This window comes from Sander lucioperca, chromosome 11 (genome assembly GCF_008315115.2).
Source record: "Sander lucioperca isolate FBNREF2018 chromosome 11, SLUC_FBN_1.2, whole genome shotgun sequence".
Taxonomy (NCBI): domain Eukaryota; kingdom Metazoa; phylum Chordata; class Actinopteri; order Perciformes; family Percidae; genus Sander; species Sander lucioperca.
The window spans coordinates 18,136,624-18,156,457 of NC_050183.1; the positions used below are offsets into that span (position 1 = coordinate 18,136,624).

General features: G+C 41.6%; 1 protein-coding gene across 1 annotated transcript in view; it reads right to left on the reverse strand.

The window, feature by feature from the left end:
* Positions 1-16,851: 16,851 nt before the first annotated feature.
* Positions 16,852-19,834, reverse strand: part of brinp3a.2 (bone morphogenetic protein/retinoic acid inducible neural-specific 3a, tandem duplicate 2) — a 53,323-nt gene continuing 50,340 nt past the window's right edge. The window contains exons 8-9 of the mRNA XM_031282402.2: positions 18,785-19,127; positions 16,852-18,160 (exon numbers count right to left, since the gene is read on the reverse strand). Of these exons, the coding sequence (XP_031138262.1) occupies positions 17,390-18,160; positions 18,785-19,127 (1,114 nt within the window). The 3' untranslated portion in view covers positions 16,852-17,389. The remainder of the gene's footprint in view (positions 18,161-18,784; positions 19,128-19,834) is intronic.

Below are 19,834 nucleotides of genomic sequence, written 5' to 3' on the forward strand. Positions count from 1 at the left end.
CCCACACATGTACTGTATTGGAAAATCAATATCGTCTGTGAACGCTGCATTGTGAGACCTGCAGTAACCTTGCATGGAAATTTCAAGTCTTGGAAGGAATAAATGCTTGAGAAAATGAGTCTCCATAGAGCAAATGGGCTGTAATTTAGCTGGATTTGTCATGTAAGGATATGTAGGATTCCCAGTGGAAAGACAAATGCTTTACAGGTGTCCGATTGATAGTTATGACATAACGTTACACGATAAACTGCTGCTCGGGCTTATCTGATGGAGCTGCGAGCTGACACATTACCAAGAACACTGGTGTCCTTATCAACATTCACTCTGCATCCTGAACCGCTACCAAACAGATGGCTTTGCTGCTCTTTTTACATAAACCCACAAGAAATTGTTACAACTCTTGCATACAAAACACAACGAAGGCTCATATAATGGAGTGTCACTCTGCATAATGTCCACATTTCTGATGGATTTGGGCTCATAATGGGTTCTTAATTAATGCTTGTACGTTTTGAAAGGCTCTGCTGCCTGAGCAAATGATAAGTCTTTCTAACCACCCCACACTCGCCTTTTGGAATCAGTGAACATGAACGGGATGATGGTGATGATGATGGTGATGATGATAACAGCTCTATTTAGATTCCTGTGTGTCTGTGCAGGCACCAGTCTGCCACACATCCATCTGTGGCGTTGTAATATTCTGGAACATGGGCTGAGAGCGTCATTTGTCTTAAGCGTCAAAGGCACTTGAGATTACTGGCCCCTCTGACTCGCATCTCAAAGAGAGGTTGACAGGGATCTGCCAGGCGATTTGAAGCCATCTGAGACAGGGCTGATCCGTCAGAAGTCTCTTCTTTATGCACTTTAAAAGTTAACCGCTAAGATGACTTTCGAGGAACTTGAGCTGAGGCCTGAGACCCAACCTCAACTGTATAGAGGACGCCATAAGGCTGGAATGAGAAGCTGTGCAGATAATTCACTGAGTTCTGCAGCACGATGGGCTTTGGCCAATTTAGCAATTAATCCAAAGCCAGTTAAGGGGTGGGATGGACGATTGCAGGAGGCAGAGAAGCACTGGAACACAATGGATTCTGTGTATAACGTATGTGTCTTGCTTAATGATCTAACTCTGCATACTTTCTGTACCACATCATTTCTATAGATGTATATATGTCAGAATAGGTTGTAAGAAAATAGATATTGGTGCAAAGTGCATTGAAGTATAGCCTTTCCACTCACTCCCCTCGTGGTCAAACCAATCTGGGAGAGAAACTTGCACTGCTGCTATGTCTGATAAATGTCTCAGCAATGATTTATTTCCGCCAGATACCCATAACGTCACCGTTCTGTCAAATTCATTCACTCTGATCAAGGAGCAATTTCAGCAGATACAAAAGAAGGGCTTTTTTTTATTTAGTTTTTGACATTTTTGCCAATATGTCTGACATGCAATATATGCAAATTGAACCTCTCTAATAAGCATCTTCTTTGGTTCAATTGGTTCAACCTTTTTTCTCTCTCATCTGACAGTCTGCGCATCTAATTTTGGTCATGAAAATAGCCTTATTATTTTCCTGATAAGGGCATGCCTATTGAGATGTCACTATTCCGTTCTCGTGAGGCAATCACCCCATCCATTCAATTTGGATTCAAAATATCACTTGCACGTCTCAAGGGAGATTGTTACCTCGCCACAGCATGTAGTTGCATGCGCAGATGCACGCAGACACACACATTCAAGCACCTTATCGTTGTCATTTTGAATAAGACTTGAATGATGGATGGTTTAGCGATGTATTCTCTCACCCAGCTCTTCCAATGTCTTGCTCTCTGCTCTGCCAGGAGGAGGAGCAAAATGCGGTGTCAGTATGTGCTGTTGAGATTTTTTTCAATTGGAGATAAAACAACGGGTGGTTTGAGTTAGGTGTCAATGGGACTCACATTAACTACCTGTGGAGGAACAGGATCAGAGACATGGAGAACCGTGTCCTGTGCCCCCGGGAGGTGCTGATTCCCCCCTGCACAGTCCCTGCACTCTCTCTACGGGTGTGTTCTCCACCAGAATTGAAAAATGAACAGCACCAAAGCCGATCTTGGGAACTGTTACTGAGCAGCTGCACTGTGAAATTGATATTAATTGAAATTGATTATTCAATCTGGGACACATGGGTCATTAATTTCTAATCTCTTCCTTCAATCAATAATATATCCCTCTCTCTAAAGCATCTTTTGCAGCTTTTAACTCTTGTTTATGAATAAAAATGATTACAATGATAGCATTTCTTAATTAAAGCCGAGGCGTCCCTGCCTCATCATTATTTCACTGAATTTCATGCCTCTGCGAAAGAAAAAAAAAGTCATTAAGCTAAAAGAAAAGAGAGATTAAGAGTAGGAGGGAACTCCATATTTGAATGTAATCTTTTGCATTAAAATGTTTGCGCTTTCTCAAATTCTGCTTTATTAGTTTGATTCATTTTGATGTCAGAGACAAGTAATCTCATCTACTGTATGGGTCTATATTTTTCTTATAGCAATACTGGCAACACAGTTCATAAGGTGATAGATAGCAGGCTGTCAGGTAATTTAACCAGCCATGGGGCGGTTTGGGCAGCATGTATCATCATGTTTTCTGACCTACAGACTCACCACAACATGGTTCCAGGTTGGCACTGCTTTTAGTCCTTTTTGTTAGTTTTTAGATTTTATACACATCCATTTCTTCTTTTGACCTCCATGATGACACTGGATACAGTTGTTTTGCCTCAATTTCACATTTACCAGTAGTATGTTGTATGCACTGTGTACTGTACCGATTGTCATTGGATTTGTGTCCCAATTCCATACTGTATACAATTAGTATGTAGTATGCACTGTATAATAATGTTCATGGTATACTGCTTTTGCTAATAGTATACAAAACATCAATGTACATCACCATTTTGTACTTACAGGAAATTATTGAACATGTGTACCAATGGATGTAGGGCTGGGTATAAGTCGAAGATTTTCGATACCGATACCGGTACCAATACCTGGAATTTGATACTAGTTCCTGAACAATCATTTTTTAAATACCAATTTTATAAAATCCATTTTAACAAAAATATATTACAACATTTTACATGATACTCCTTTACAACTATGTGACGCACACTGCAGTCAGGACTCTCAAAATACAACAACACACACGTGAGCCCTGTCTCTATGCGTAACATAGTGTGTGTCCTGCATGCCTCCTTGATGTGTAACTTTAGACAGCCAATCACCAGCCTTATTAGATCTTGGTTAGTCTCGCTGCAAAACGTGTACGTTCAAAGGTTGTTTTAGTCGTGCAACAGAAAACTCAGATTGGACAGATAGTCTAGCTAGCTGTCTGGATTTACCCTGCAGAGATCTGAGGAGCAGTTAACCATAGTCCTCATAAATCCACCGTAGTTTAAAATTCCAACACAAACAAAATGGAAGGTAAAGGACATCCGGCTGAAAAGAGTGAAATCCTAAATTTCCGACGGCAACGGAGCAATCCCGGAAGTGGAATGTCCTGGATGTAGACTAGATCTTGGTTAAAGCATGCTGCATGCTTATCGACTCACTGACGCTGATGAAATTTATTCCTTAGGTATTGAAATTTGGTATTGAATGACGAGGCATTTTCGATACTCAATACTATGGAGGCAATTCAGTCTGTGCCTAAAAAAAATTATTTTCTGTCCAAAAGATGAGCCATTGTACCATTTATACAAGCGGGAAAACATGCAATGTGTGCAGAATGTTGAATGTGAATGTCATTACACACAAGATTGTTCAGGGAGACACAAAAACATTACGATTGCTTTCACCCTCCATAAGTTTGCTTAGTTTTAATGGAGATAGCACAGCTGTCATCACATGACCCAAGTAGGCTATGGAACTTAGGGGGCATTATAGCAAATAGAGAATTGCAGGTTGGATAACGGCTCCTCCATTTGAGTAGTGCATTGCATCCGTCAAACGTAGTATAAATGTACTTCATTTTGTAATGTATGTAGGAATGTAGGAATTTCCAGCGGCACCTGAACAATACTGGAAGTGAAACATTGTCAGTATAGACTAGGGATTGGGAAACCACTAGGGATAGGTTTATGACAAAACGTTTGAACTTCTAAGCATCTCATGTATGAGGTTTCTTTAGTTCAAAATACTCATTTGAATGTTCTCACATCCAACCACACAGTCTTCTTCAGGCAGAGTTGTTTGCCACTATACAGCCTGATTGGGGGTTGATTATGTTTGTTTGTTCAACCTTAATTATCACGGCTGTTTCGTATGCATCTTCTCTCTCTGATTGCCGACGCATGTCACCACGAGGTTGCAGCATCCTGCGCGCGTCAACAGCGACATTTCAAGTGCCACTGAGGCTCCTAATGATGATTTCCCAGCACTCCAGGCTGCCCGGGATTTGATTTGAAGTGTGCGCGCATTGGATGGGGAAGCTTTTTCAACAAACAAGTATTGCTTTTTTCATGAACTCGCCTATTCTTGAATCATCATTCTTAAGGATGTTAAGACCTGTTTGCCTCTGAAGTAATTGGATTAGCTCTTTTATTTACATAAGAAGATATCTGCTCTTTAACAAGCATACAAAAATGCTTTAAATTAAGATTTGGTTTATTTCAACCAGTGATGTATGCTGAATTTAATTTTGTGATTTGTAGCAATTATAGCATTAACGAAATGTCTTAAAAGAAAACAAAAATCATAAAAAGCACAGTGAAGAAGCTGCCTCCACTTCATTGCACATATTGTATGTGATGTTGCTTTGTATGACTGAGGAAAATAATACAGTCAAATCCACAGAAATAATGGCTATCATTACATAAAATTGAGATTTGTGATAATAGAGGATAACTCGCTACATATTATCATCCCATTTGATCTTGGAATATGTTATTGATTTAGGGTTTTTCAATTACATTTGTGTCAAATGAGGAGCAGAGGAGCAATGGGAGTGATACAATCTACTCTCTTGTAATATCATTAAGATACAATCAACGTGTGGCATTAACCTTAATAAGTCATAAGCAAAATAGCATCTCCTTATGAGTTATACTACATAGGCTCCTGGAGCCAGTTGAACCAACAGGGCTTACACCTAGTCTTAAACTAATTAGGTCTTAACTCAGCGTTCTAACTCTGACCTAATAGTTACGCCAGTTGCACCATCTTGGCTTAAGCTTGCTTCTCGCTAAGACCGGGCATTATTCTTACGCCTAGTCAGTAGCAGGCGTAAAGTCAAAATCCAAGCACATTTTTTACACACCTTCCTAATTCACACTCTCGCTGCCTGTATGGACAACCTGGAGAGACAGCACTCTCTTTCAGCTCGGTACCGTCGCTTTCCGCACCGACTAAACCAGTCCTCTCAAAATATATCCACAATTATGTCACTATAAACTGACGTTTTAGGGGGAGGACCCCTGCCGGTTGGATGGTTTGTTTTTTGAGTACTGGACTTTCTTAGCTCTGCTCAGGAGGTATTTCCACTTTTTTCATACATCGCTCTCTGTACGAAGAGCAATCGTTGATCGCCTCCGTTAGCTGTCTCCATGTTGTTTGTTTCTTTTTGTTTGTTATAAATTATTGTGATTGTGCAAAACATGGCCGACGAGTGAACGCTGGCACAACTTGCTGCCGCTGGTCGCCGGTAACCTTTTATCTTTTTAATTTTCCAGACTCATTATGGTCTTATGACCTAATCGGACAGTGTAATTGCCTTCATTGGAATACTTCTACGATCTGCCGGCACTACCGTTTGTGTGAGTCTTCACTGTTAGCTCACCTGTTCTGTTCCCGGTTTGAGCCTCACCTGCCGTTTTCACTGGCCGTCGACTCTGCCTAACCCTGGATTTCCACCGTATGCGGAACGGCTGTGGATCGGGCTGCGTATCAGCTCCGTCAATACTGTCGGTACACGATCCGTTCTGCCTGCACGATCCGTTCTGCACATGCGCAAGATAATACTGTTTTACGTATCCATACGACCTGCACGATCTGTTCCACGCTAGCCTATGGCTAGCCTCCACCGGGAAGCTAACGTTAGTTTAGCTAACAGCTAATTCGGCTAACCGCTAGCTGACAGCTAGATTCAGTCTAAAATAACGTTAACTCAAACGTAATGGGAAAAGCAGGCTACAGCTAAATTAAGACTTCACAACAATAAAGACAAGTATGGAGTGATTGTATTTTAAATGAGCACAAGTAAAGTAGAACTGACGTAACAGCTGTTATATATGTTAGGTGTTTGTTATATATGTCAACGTTTAGTTTCAAGTTTTATTTTGAGTGTCTTTTAAAGTTATTACATGCTCTCTCAGCTAGCAGTTAGCCGAATTAGCTGTTAGCTAAACTAACGTTAGCTTGGCTGTCGACCGGAAGCGTGGAACAGATCGTGCAGTGTCGTAAATCCTCGTACAACCGCGCATGCGCGAACATTTTGCGCATGTGCAGAACGGATCGTGCAGGCAGAACGGATCGTGTACCGACAAATACCCACCAGGTCCGGATTTGTTGCGTAACCGGAACGGCTGCGGATCCGCTCCGGAATGGCGTGGGAGTCATTAGGTTTCCATTAAAGTCAATGTGTGTATTTCCACTGACTGCAGAACGGCTGCGTTCCGACTCCGGCACAGCTCCGGCGATCCGCAGCCCTCTGGAGCAGATACGCAGAGCTTCTATTTCTGCCGGACGCTGGAGAGCTCCGCAGCAATTCAGCACACGGCAGATATTGCGGGACAGGAAGTCGAGCACAGAAGCAATATAAAACATCCGGTTAATTTTCTTGGAGCCGATATGCAGCGGAGCCGTTCCGCATTCGGTGGAAATCCAGGGTCAGTCCTCATCCACAATGTGGGCCGGTAGGACGTACATCTTGTTTGTCTGTGCCTGGCTCTTTCTACTGCCTGTTCACCTGCTAGTGACGGGTCTGCTTCAATACTCGGCCATTGACCTGCTCCGGCTGCGCTGTCACCTGCCTGGACCTGCGCCGGAGGCTCTCCACCTTCACCCGGACATCGCCTTCCAGCCCCGCCGGATATACATCCACCGAGGGTCCCGCCGGAATTTCCACCACAACAGCCCAACATCAATGAAGTCCAGCTGGTCCAGCTCTCGTCGCCCTCCACGCTCCACCAACTGGGCTGTCGACCACAGCGTGTTAGCCCGCCTAGCTCGGTCGGCTAGCACCACTACCTGCTGTGACAACACCTCACTCAACTTCGCTCTGCTCAACATCCGCTCACTGACAGGCAAGGGCCATCTCATCCAGGACTTCATCTCCGATCGTGAGCTAGACTTTCTTTGTTTAACCGAGACATGGCAACAGCCCAACGACTTTTCTCAACTGAATGAATCTACTCCTAGTGGGTTTGTTAACATCTGTCAACATGCGAGAAGTGGAAAGTCTCGCCAGTGTCTGTGCCTGTCTCCAGCTTGTTTGAATCTGCTGTCTGCAAGTTGTCTGGTCCCACTCCAACCATCATTGCTACTGTCTACCGCCCCCCTAAACTGAATAGTGCATTTTTAAATGACTTTGCTGCTTTTCTCACTCACACATCCTCTCTCTCACCAAACATAATACTGCTGGGCGATTTCAATATCCACATGGACAATATCAATCTGCCTCTCACCAAAGACTTCACCTCCTGCTTAGAGAGTTTTGGATGTCAGCAACATATCACTTTTCCCACACACCCCAAAGGACATATTCTGGACTTAATCTGCTCCTCTGGTGTCACCCCTTCTGACCTTACAGCTGATGAACTCCACATAACTGACCACTTTCTCCTCTCATTTACAGTGAAACTCCCTCTCTCCATCTCTAAAATACCATGCCTTATTTCATTTCGGAATATAAAGAATATCAACCCCACCACTCTCACTTCAAGTATCCACTCCTCCTGCCTCCCTGACACTCACAATCTATCCACCCCAGATGATCTGGTCTCTCATTACAACACTGGACTCCATAATATTCTTAATTCCCTTGCTCCGTTAAAAACCAGATCTGTTTCTTTTTCCATCTCCACACCTTGGTTCACCCCCGATCTTCGTCTCATGAAAGCCAGGTCTGCTTCCAGGTCAGTCAAATTTGAACAGTTCTATGACAATTGTGGGTCGGTACGTGGTATAACTACTTTAAAAGATGTGGATACCTCTCCCACCACTGCTATTATAGTACAAAATTACCCCCATCATACAATACTGATGCTGTGGTAAGATACATACCTAACAATAGTTTGAAAAATGAATAGGCGTTTCATTTTCATTAAACTCTTCTCATAGCTGATTTCCCCTTTTATAAAAGGTCTAGGTTATAAAAGTCTTCCTACCTGCATTACCTTCATGAAATATTACATAATGAGCACAATTTAAAGTACTGCATTTGGACATAATTAGCATTATTAAGTCTGATGCTTGTGAAGCATTATGTAATACTTTATTCAAGCATCACAGCACTAAATGGCCTCAGTTATCCAGAGAAGAAATAGTACGGATTTCCCACTCCACTAACCTAACACACACAGACAGACTCAGACGTTGACTGTGGAGCAGAGTATTTGTAAAAATTGTGACGCAAATCCAAATAATTAATAAATGACCTAGTCTAGCACCGGTGCCTCAGTCCTCTGATGAATACATGTCACAGCAAAGTATTGTCTAATAAGTGATGCATCGGAAAGCCTGGCCAGAGGATCCCTGAAGCAATTCTTTTGTAATTGATGTTGCAGCATAAAATGGCTCTCAGTGGGCCAGGCTGATTAGGTTGGTTTTTTGTTGCTGTCTAGCCACTCGCCTCTCACAAACAGTCACTCACCAGGTGGTATGACAGTTTCGCATCCAATTATCCCATTAAACCCGACCACATTGTTGTGTGTCTTGTCGTGTGTCTTTCATCTCATCTATAAATGCGTGTTTGCAGACCAGAAGGGTCTGCACATTAATATTAAAGTCTGATTATTGACTATCACTTGCATTGATGCAGGGCAGTGGAAACAAACACAGAGAAGCTGCAGGAGTTTCTTCCGGAGTATTGAAAGCAATTTATAATTTATCGTTATGAAAAATGGCAGGAAAAACTGCTCTCTTTTTCTCTCCCCTCCTTATTTTATATTTTCTGTATTCACTGCCATGTGGACTCTGGGGACTCTGCGGAATGCAAATGTCACTTGATCCTCGATCCAACAGGGTTCATCAAGTCTAATCAGATGTGTGCTCTGTTGATTCCCTCGCTCTGGTAACATACAGAGAAAAGAATAGAAACATATCTGTTTGCATTTGCAACCATATAATTCTGCGCTGCATATGCATTACGTTCCAAATATTAAGTGTGCTATGCATTATTACATGGTATGATACATTATGAATAGTATTGTGTTAGATTGCCATGCAGTTTCCCAGCAGTACTAAACCCCTAAACCTACTGACCCCTGAATGCAGTGCTGTATGTAACACATGCTGTATAGTAACATTAATAATAACGCTCTAAAATAAGCTTACAATGTGCTTTTAATGACTTGTGAGTGACATTTCAACTCAAACATGGTACAATTGTTTTCTGTTGGGCGGTATGAACAGTGTTTTTTATTGTTTTGTGTGTGATGTTCAAAAGAACATTTCCATAATGAAAGTAGAAGCAGTGTTCAAGCCAGTCTCTCTCCTCCATGCTGTTTCCTCCATTCTGTGTGCTTTGACTTGCAAGGACACTCTATGCTGGTGTTTTCTAAGACCCATTGTCTGTTTACTTTAGATAAAGAAATAGAACTGAGCAGAATAAAAACTAGAGATGCACTAGATTATTAACTTCTAAAATGAGTGTACATGATTGATTTTTATTAAGCAGCCTACTTGAATAGTTATAAATGTTATTTGCATATCCGTTTTGCTGTTGTAGTCTCCACAACCAGCTACACTGAACACTGAAATGCTTACTTGCTAATGCATCAGAGATTAGTGAGTTTAAAGCACAGCTTAAATAGTCATAAATAAGTTATTTCTCTGTGCTGTTTGTACCATGTTTGCAACGTTGTACCATGCAGCCTATTATACTTTATTGACTATCTATCTATCTATCTATCTATCTATCTATCTATCTATCTATCGTCAATGTTTAAATAAGGATGCTTTTTGTTTTTGTTTTATTTTCCTCTGAGAAATTGTTATACCGTAATTGCTATATCTAGTAATCTATCTCATAATTAATACTGAAGAACATAACCAATTAATAAACACAAGTTTACCCCAACCACCAAAAGTTTTTTTTCTTTCAAACCCTCTTTGTCTCTCTCTCTTTCTTATTCTCTGCACATCCACAGTCGATGCAGCCTTACTTCCTAATGAATGGCATTCATCTGGCACCCTGAGTAATGTCATTTTACAATGCATCATAGCGGCTAATAAACTCAGGATTGATTTGTGCTTATACAAAAACACATCAGGCAGGAACCATCACATCAGTAATAAATTGATGCTGATCTGTTCGTGGGGACGGAGCAGCCAAATGCCAGGAGAATTTTATTTATTTATATTTTTTTCTTATCGGAGGCTCCTTGGCGGTGCAATCGATCTTGGTGCAGAGCCTTTTGTTCTCTGAAGTAATAAAGAAGCGTATTGATTTATTGGCAGGCGACAGTTACCTTTTGCCTCCTCCTCCTGTTCTCTGTTTCGTTCCACTGTCGGGTCCCGAGGGAGGAAAAGTTTGGTCTGTATGGAAGCTGTAGCTATACACTTTGCTACAGAATACACATCCATACTGACATTTACATTCAAGCTTCCTCGAAAACACAATGCAAGACGTATAGATCTGGACAAGTAGATTTGTTTTCTGGTATGGGTATTAGTCAGGACTGGGGTATCATCATGTACAAAGATGTTTGTTGATTTTCTGACTCTGTCAAATGACAAAACAGGCCTAGTACTAATCTCCACTCAGGGATTTTAATGATCTACTCAAGTTGTCATAATCATGTGAGCATTCATAATTGTGCAAATGTGAGCAGGAATTAATGCAGGAAACAAAGTGGCAGATGTGAGAGCAGAACCTGACTCAGCTAAATATCAGTTGCACCAAGAGGACAGAATGCCAATGTCCAACCCTTTGTTTTTACACAACTGTAATTGTAATTTTGAACAGCTCCTGCATCCTGTTCTAAGATTGTAAATAAGCCTTCATATGTACATATCTATCTACATATCACCAAATTATGTGAAAAAATACTAGGTTTTGAGCCCTAGGGTTTTAAAAAGTTCTTTCAGAATAAAGGCTTACCTACAGATGTATTCAGTCAACTCTGGTCATGCACACTGGTCCCATGTAGTTTTGTTATTTAGGAAATATATTAATTGATGGTTCCTTTGAAGGATACAACTAAACTAATTGTTTTTGGTTCCAAAAATAAGAACCTGAAAGTCAGTGCAAATATTTTCTCTCTGCTTAAATGAAAAAGTAAATCCCAAATCATACATCTTGGTGTTGTCGTGGATTCAGACATACATCTTAACCTTAACTTACATCATGACAATAACAAAGTCAGCCTGTTAATCTATACACAAATAGATACACAAATCCATGTCCAAACAAGTTTACGAAAAACTAGATGACGCCTTTATCTCTACAAGGACTGTTGTAATGAGCCTTTCTGAGGTATGTTCTGTATTCCAGAACGTCAAAGAGTAGATTTCAAAATGTGGCTACTCATTTTTAAATGACTTAACTACATCTTAGATCTTCTCCAGGAACCCGTCAGATGACACTTGTCTCTCGGTTGTTCACACAATTCAATACAAACATGGTAAAGATGCGTTTAGCTACAATGCTGACCAGATCTAGAACAAACTTCCAGGTGGTCAGTTTGTTTCAATATGTTTGCAATTGCTTTTAAATCAAGCCTATGCTGGTTTATTGCTGCATTTCTTCCCTTTTTTTTAGTCAGTATGAAATGCTCTGCAGTTCTACAAATCAACTAGGCTCTCTGGTTTCCATCCATCAATGAGAGTTGTTCATTTCCCTAAATGTTGACTGAAGCTGTCCGAGGTGGGTATTTTTTTTTCACCTTAAGGCTCACTCAAAGCAGAAAAAAAAAAAAAAGTAAAAGAAATCACAGAGAATTTAATCTAACAGGATAAAAATGAATCGGATGGACCTTTCTTGCCTCTGATACCTTTGATTGACAGACTACTAAATGTCAGAGCTCCTTTAATCAAAGCTCACCTCTTGCCACCCACTCACATTGTCATAAGGGAGGCTGCTATGAGACACTAGTGGATTAAAACTTTTAGCTATTTACAAGCGCACAGTAATGTATTATAGCATCTGCAGGATGGGTTTTTAGAACTGAGTCTGGTAATTGCACAATGAGCAGAGTGCTGTTAAACATCATAATTATGGGTATGCTACCTTGGGATCGTTTTATTTTGCTGGAGAAGGAACACCTACTGTAGGGAGTACAGGATTATTCAGCCCTCCATTTCCATTTGTCTTTGAAAAACACCACCCATACCCCTAATTACTCAGACTCAGGCTGTGCGGATGTCTAATTAATTTTTTGGTGAAGATAAGTAAAGTGTATTAGTATTTTACGCCTGCATTTTCCTGTTTTGTGATCCCTTTCCTTCATGTGCACAGAGTTATAAAATGGTTTGCTTAACAGCTGCAATGTCCATTTTTGGACATTTAGTGACCTCAAAGTTGAAACAAAGTCACGACAGACTCATAGACGCAACCAGTCGCTCATTCTTTCAGACCTGCTCTTTTAATGCAATGATGAAGCACTCATTTCCCGCACGTAATCGACACGGCTGTATTCAGGAAAGGACGTGCTAAAATTTGGTAATCCATTTCACCACTCATAAATCTCATCACATTCATGTGCAGCCCTCGTCCATCGTAGCTTTTGACATGAGTTGGAGTTGATAGGAGGAACAAACAAATTGAGGTGATGACTGTTAACCTTCACAGGTGCTTGACTTCCCTTTGGTCTTCGTTGTCACTAAAGCATGTGCATGTTAACAGATTTGAGGTGACATCTTGTACCTGACATTAATAATGCAGACAGAATGTTTGACCTACAGTACAGAGGCACAACAGCATTTGATCAGTGACTAAACTAAAAATCCATGTGTGTGTGTGTGTGTGTGTGTGTGTGTGTGTGTGTATCTCTTTAACATCAATAAATAATTATTAATCTAGGGACATTAGTATGATTAATGTTGCCCTGTTCATGACTGAAATAGAACCGACACAGCTGAGCCTGGCTGTTAAACCTGTACCCTTACACAATTTAAAAGTATGCTTCAATCACTTGCAAACACAATTTAACATTCATGCAAAACTCTGGACTACTGATGTTTCCATGCCAACATGTGTAAGTAGCAGGGGTTCATGCGGTTAGTTTGACTTAATCTTCATTACTTTTCAGTCCTCCAAGCCTGTCCCAGAGTACATTGAGTGTGCAGCTTCTAACTGCACCATTCATAAGCCCTAAAGCCACACTGATAGACAGTCTAGCTTGAGCATTGAGCTAGCTAGTTAGTTTGCTAACGGAAGGGTACATTTAATTTCTGAAAAGCTTTGTTTTGGGACAAATAGTGGTGGCCTTTGAAACACAGCAACTGCTTTAATCTCACTTTGTCTCATTACAGCCCGGTCTCACGGCAGTTCGTATAAATGTCACGTTATTTTTAATTTATAGATATGTGTTCACGGGGACGTTTTTCTCATTTTTAACGTGGTGGCCAGCACAAAAATGTGAAGTAATGTATTTCAATGGGAAGCATTGTACGAAAATGGTAGGGAGTAATATAAAAAGCCGAAAATCTGCTTAGTGAGGGTGCTCGGGGTGGTGGATGAGTCAAACAACACAGGACTTTCACCCGGGCGAGCGGGGATTGCGTCCCGCGTGTGGCGTTTTGTTTCCCGTAGTCTTCCTAATCACAACCGTCCCGTTATTGTCGCGCGTCCCCAGCGGACGTCTCCCGGCATGTGAGGCGTCCTTTCCCTGTAGTTTTTTTCCTAAACCCAACCTCTGCCATCTCGTTATTGTGGCGCGTCCCCAGCGGCCGTCCCCAGCGGCCGTCTCCCGGCGTGTGAGGCGTCCTTTCCCCGTAGTGTTTTTCCTAACCCCAACCTCCGCCATCCCGTTATTGTCACGCGTCCCCCGCGGCCGTCTCCCGGCGTGTGAGGCGTCCTTTTCGGCCGTCTCCCGGCGTGTGAGGCATCCTTTCCTCATAGTCGTGTCCCCAGCGGCTGCCTCCCGGCATATGGGGCGTCCTTTTCGGCCGTCTCCCGGCGTGTGAGGCGTCCTTTCCCCATAGGGTATTTCATGCTGGCCACCACATAAAAAACGAGAAAAACGTCCCCATGAACACGTATCAATAGATTAAAAATAACGTGACATTTACACTGCCGTGAGACTGGGTTGCTCAAAACTAAACTAAACTCCGTACTGTATACTTTTATTATTTTTGAATTGACAAGAGTGGGTGATGAAATGTACCTTGTGTGGCAGCTTGATTCTCCCAAAATCACGAGATCACACGAGAATTGCAGTATCACATATCACACGAAAATCTGTCAGGCTTCAAGAAATGCATTTGTGTCTTAACTACCGGCTAACTGTACCAATCTGAGTCACATGAGGAGCTACTGGCAGCTACGTGCGTGGTTTAGGTAGCTGTGACTGCCGCACTGTAAGTTCAAAACATCAATGGTGGACATGAAAGATGATAAAAGATGAAAAGATGGTTCATCCAATCACCTGCTAGTAAATTTGTTGATAATGCCTGCCTGTTTCCAAACGACAAAATGGCGCCTGTTGTTAAAAGTAGCTAAAGCTCTTGTTTTCTTCTTTTCCTCACACACTGACACACACACACACACACACACACACACACAGTGTCTTGCTGGCACAGTTTAACAATAGTTTGTTGAGCTACAATGCACTTGGGTTGGACAGGAAGTTTTGTGTGCTGCCTGAGCTTAATTGGTATTTGGTCCCGTCACTTTGTCTGAACTGGTCATGCAGTGGAAGCAGCTCGTCAGCAGCACAATAGCAGCAGCTGCTGTTCTCTGTCAGTGTCTACACTGGATCTGTTCAGCCCCAGTACTGCTGTGCACTCAAGACATGTCTGACAGAGCTTACAGCCCAATACACAAGCATTTCTGTAAAAGTGATTTAAAAAAAAAAAAAAAAAAGAATGCTGAAAGTGTTGAAAAAGCCCCCAGGTCGCAGTTGTGAAGTGTGAGTGAGGCACAAGCCACAACACAGCTGGTGTAGTCAGCTTAATTATTATCAATCATAATTTTTTTTTTCTTCACTAGTTAAAATGCAATTTTCGGTTAACAAATCCTCCAGTACCAGTAGCATCTGAACTTTTATCTACCAAGGCCTGTAATGAATTTGCCTCCTTCTTCAAAGACAAAATTCAGAAAATTAGACAAACCTCCTGTTGCCTTGATACCAACGGGCGTTTTCAAAAATGTTTTGAATTGTTTGGCTTCTGATCTTCTACAGATTGTAAACACGTCTCTTCTCTCAGGTATCTTCCCACAGGCCCTGAAATCTGCAGTCATTAAACCACTCTTAAAAAAGAACACTCTAGACACGTCACTAATGAGCAACTATAGGCTGATATCAAACCTTCCATTTTTAAGTAAAATCACTGAAAAGGCGGTTTTCCAACAACTCAACCTTTTCTTGTCACTAAACAACAGTTTTGATGCCTTCCAGTCGGGTTTTCGACCACACCACAGCACTGACACGGCTCTTGTTAAAGTCTTTAATGACATCCACTTAAACACAGATAGTGGCAAAACTTCAGTCTTAGTATTACTTGATCTCAGTGCTGCATTTGACACGGTCGACCATGACATATTACTAGACCGACTTGAAAACTGGGTTGGCCTTTCTGGCTCAGTACTAAACTGGTTTGGATCCTACTTAAAGAATAGGGATTACTTTGTATCTATAGGCAATTATGTATCTGAGCATACAAATATGACATGTGGATTTCCCCAAGGCTCCATTCTGGGGCCTCTTCTGTTTAACATCTACATGCTTCCATTGGCTCAGCTTATGGAAAACAACAAAATAAGTTACCATACATAACCTTATCGCCAGGGGACTATAATCCAATACAAAAACTGACTAAGTGCATTGAACAAATTAACGAATGGATGTGTCAGAACTTTCTTAAATTAAATGAAGAAAAAACTGAGGTGGTTGTTTATGGAGCAAAAGAAGAACGATTAAAAGTCAGCGCTCAGCTTCATACAACAATGTTAAAAACAACAGACAAAGCCCAAAATCTTGGTGTAGTCATGGACTCAGATCTGAATTTCAACAGCCACATTAAGACAATTACAAAGTCAGCCTATTATCACCTTAAGAATATCTCAAGGGTTAAAGGACTTATGTCTCAGCAGGATTTGGAAAAACTTGTCCATGCTTTTATCTTCAGTAGACTTGACTATTGTAAGGGTGTCTTTACAGGTCTCCCTAAAAAATCAGACAGCTGCAGCTGATTCAGAACGCTGCTGCTCGAGTCCTCACTAAGACCAAGAAAGTGGATCACATCACTCCAGTTCTGAAGTCTTTACACTGGCTTCCAGTGCCTCAAAGAATTGATTGATTTCAGTGAAGTGAGCAAATATGTTCACACACATGGAACTAAAAATAAAAATAATCTGAACATGACTGCGTGGACATTACAATCACTTCATCAAATTTATTTATGCCGGCTCTAATTTGTCAAAAGTGTATTTTAGAATAAAAGGAAAGCTTGTTAAAAGTATAAGGAAAAACATTTCAACAGCTGGAATCTGTTATAACATGATGTTTTAATATCAATTTATCTACAAAATATTGACTGACACCACTGTATTCTGGTCTTCATGGGAAGTTCACTGTCACTGAAGCAAAGGAACATATAAAAGTTACAAACAAACAGTGTACCATTTTTACCATAAAATGTCCATTCATTTGGCATTGGTACTTACAGTATAAATGAGCAGTCATATTGAAACAGGATGGTTCAACTTTTATGGAGCGGTATTTGAATTTACTGTAGAATTCTTTTGTAAAGAGTTCGTTCTTGTCAAACAGTTGTGCGTTTTCTTGCTGATCCACCTCATACTTTATGATATAGAACTGAAGGTAGTTGCCACAAAACAGAAACCAAAACAACCAGATGAGTACATTCTTCAGCTGTCCACGACTGGTTCTCTCCTGATTTACCATACAGCTCAATAATCCACAAAGACACAACTGTAAGCATCTGCACCACAATGGGCACCATTCTTATGTCCAGGAGTTCTCCTTGAGGCCATGTACAGTCCAGATATCCCTTCAAACAGCTGTTAACTGCACAACTTGGTGGTCTCGTAATCCATCGACTTGGGCAGATGCGAGCTGAAGGCCTGTAAGGAGGCATGAATGCGAACCACCTCGCTGGCAGTCAGTTTGAGCCGGTGCCGGAGAAGACAGGCAAACAGGTCCAGCCTCTGTTGACCCGGAGGGGACAGCCGGTTCACCCGGTCTCGTATTTCCAAGAGCTGAAGCATGGCAGTGTCCTGGGACCCTTGTGTGTATGGGTAGTCCAGCTGCAGAATCAAGTCACGGATCGCCTCTGGGTCAAAGTGCATGCTGTAGCCAAAGACCTGGATGCTGTTGATCTTCATGTAGCCCAGGTTCCGAGCAGGATCTGTAATTTCTAAAGGCTCATAATATATACTGTCATTCACTCCACTTTGAGTCTTTATCCTGCTCCGAAGGTAGATATGAATGGTTTCAAAGAACGTCTTCCACTTGTTACCTAGCGTCAGAGTCCAATTATAGCACTCGAAAGGCAGGTCCAGTTTAGTGGCCTGCCAGTCTGGAAAATTGTTCTCATTGACAGGGATGTACCAGCTCTCTGAGTGGCTCCCTCCAAAGGGGTTGATGTATAGAGTAAGGACAGGCTCCAAGGTGCTGTTCTTTGTAAGGCAGATCTGGAGGGATACTCCCAGCAGCATGTGGACCATGTTGGACTTGTATTTGTTGCTCTTCAGCGTCAGCAGCATCCTCTTTCTCCACGATGGGTCAAACCAGCTGTTGAGTCGCATGTCATTGCTGATGAAGATCGCATGGACCTATCAGACATTATACAAAAAATATATAGACTTACCGCAAAATAGGCATAAGGTGGCTTATTCTTTTTAGCATTTTCACCCTCACTCCATTTTATCTATTTTTATGTAGCATGGTAACACACGGTCAAACTTAAAGTCAATAATGAGCTCACCTATTTTTATTTATATAAAGTAGTATTAAGTTGAGGTATCTGAGACGAGAGGTTTTATTGTATGTAACAATGACTGTTTTTGTCAAACAATGCATGTATATAATATTAAGGAATGTAAAGAAAAAGTAAGTCTAATGTCGACCATTACTGGCTCACCATATATCATTGTCTACAGATCAAATCCCTAAAAAATCTGAATTGGTTGTGTATAATATTATTCTCTATTTTAATGAAAACATAAATTAACCACAAGCATCCTCAGATGTGCAGGACATCTAAAATGTGTTTCAACAAATACAAGAAAAAACATGAGGAAACTATGAAGTTTCTCAGTAGCCAGAAGGCCAAGACATTGTAATGCTGAGAGGATCCCATAGGTGAGTTTATCCTCCCCAGGATAATGCTGTGAAAGACAGCTCAGCTCTCGGTCAGGCTAACATGATTGAACAAAAGGCTAAAAGAAAAAAAATACCTCTAGCCTGCGGTCAGCTCTCTGCAGTAGGTAGCCCAGCTCCAAATCCTGGAGGTCCGTTTCGAATCCCAGGTAGTTCTCCGTAGAGTCCGCCACCATGGACCTGCAGGCCCCCTGCGTCAGCACGAAGCCCGGGTTGCAGCTCCCACAGCGGGTGCGGTTGTCTGGTGCACATGCTGCGCAGGCCGAGCCTTCCCCAACAGAGCAGGGCGGAGGCAGCTGACAGGGGCTGTGTTCGTATCGGCAGCTGCAGCTTTGGAGCTCCTCAGAGAATGCACCAAGCTGGTTGTTCTCCGAGCAATACAGGAGAGACTGCAAATGACTCAGCCAGTAGGACTGAGGCCTGCACCAGGGAATGCAGTAACAGAAGGAGGAGAGAGAGAGAGAGAGAGAGAGAGAGAGAGAGAGAGAGAGAGAGAGAGAGAGAGAGAGGTTATTGAAAGGGGTTCATAGGATGAGCTGGTTTAAAAGGTAGCTGCTCTATAAGGTCCAGGACACCTGTCTGGGTGTGGAGACAGCTTGCTCATTAAAAGTTGAAAGCATAATCAGCATAATGTAAGGCGTGTAGACCGGCGTGAAGGGATTCAAGTAAGCATGGTTTAGTTGAGGTCAAAATACCTCTGTGCAAGAGTTTTTTTAAGTTACATCATTATTTCAACAGCTTTTCAATCATTATATATCAGTGCTTTTCCTACTATGACATGTCAACATGTCTGCTGTGAAAAAGTGCTAAAAAAGTGCTAATAACATAGACATCCAAATCACTTTTCAGCCAAATTACGTAGGTCACTCCTCCATTCCTTTTTTTATCATTTCTCAGCATCAAGAGGTTTATAGTTGTATTCTAATGTCACAGCTACAAATTTCTGGCTTAGCAAAGTGAATCCACAGTCTGCCTCTTTTAGTTGGATATTCCCAGCAGGGTAATGATCTCAATATTGTATGGAAGAAATACCTCCTTTTTATTAAGTCAGGCTGTGTCAGACATGCATCATAAAGGTCCCGATGAAGAATATTGAGCATAAACATCGGTGTTTGAAAAGGAAGATA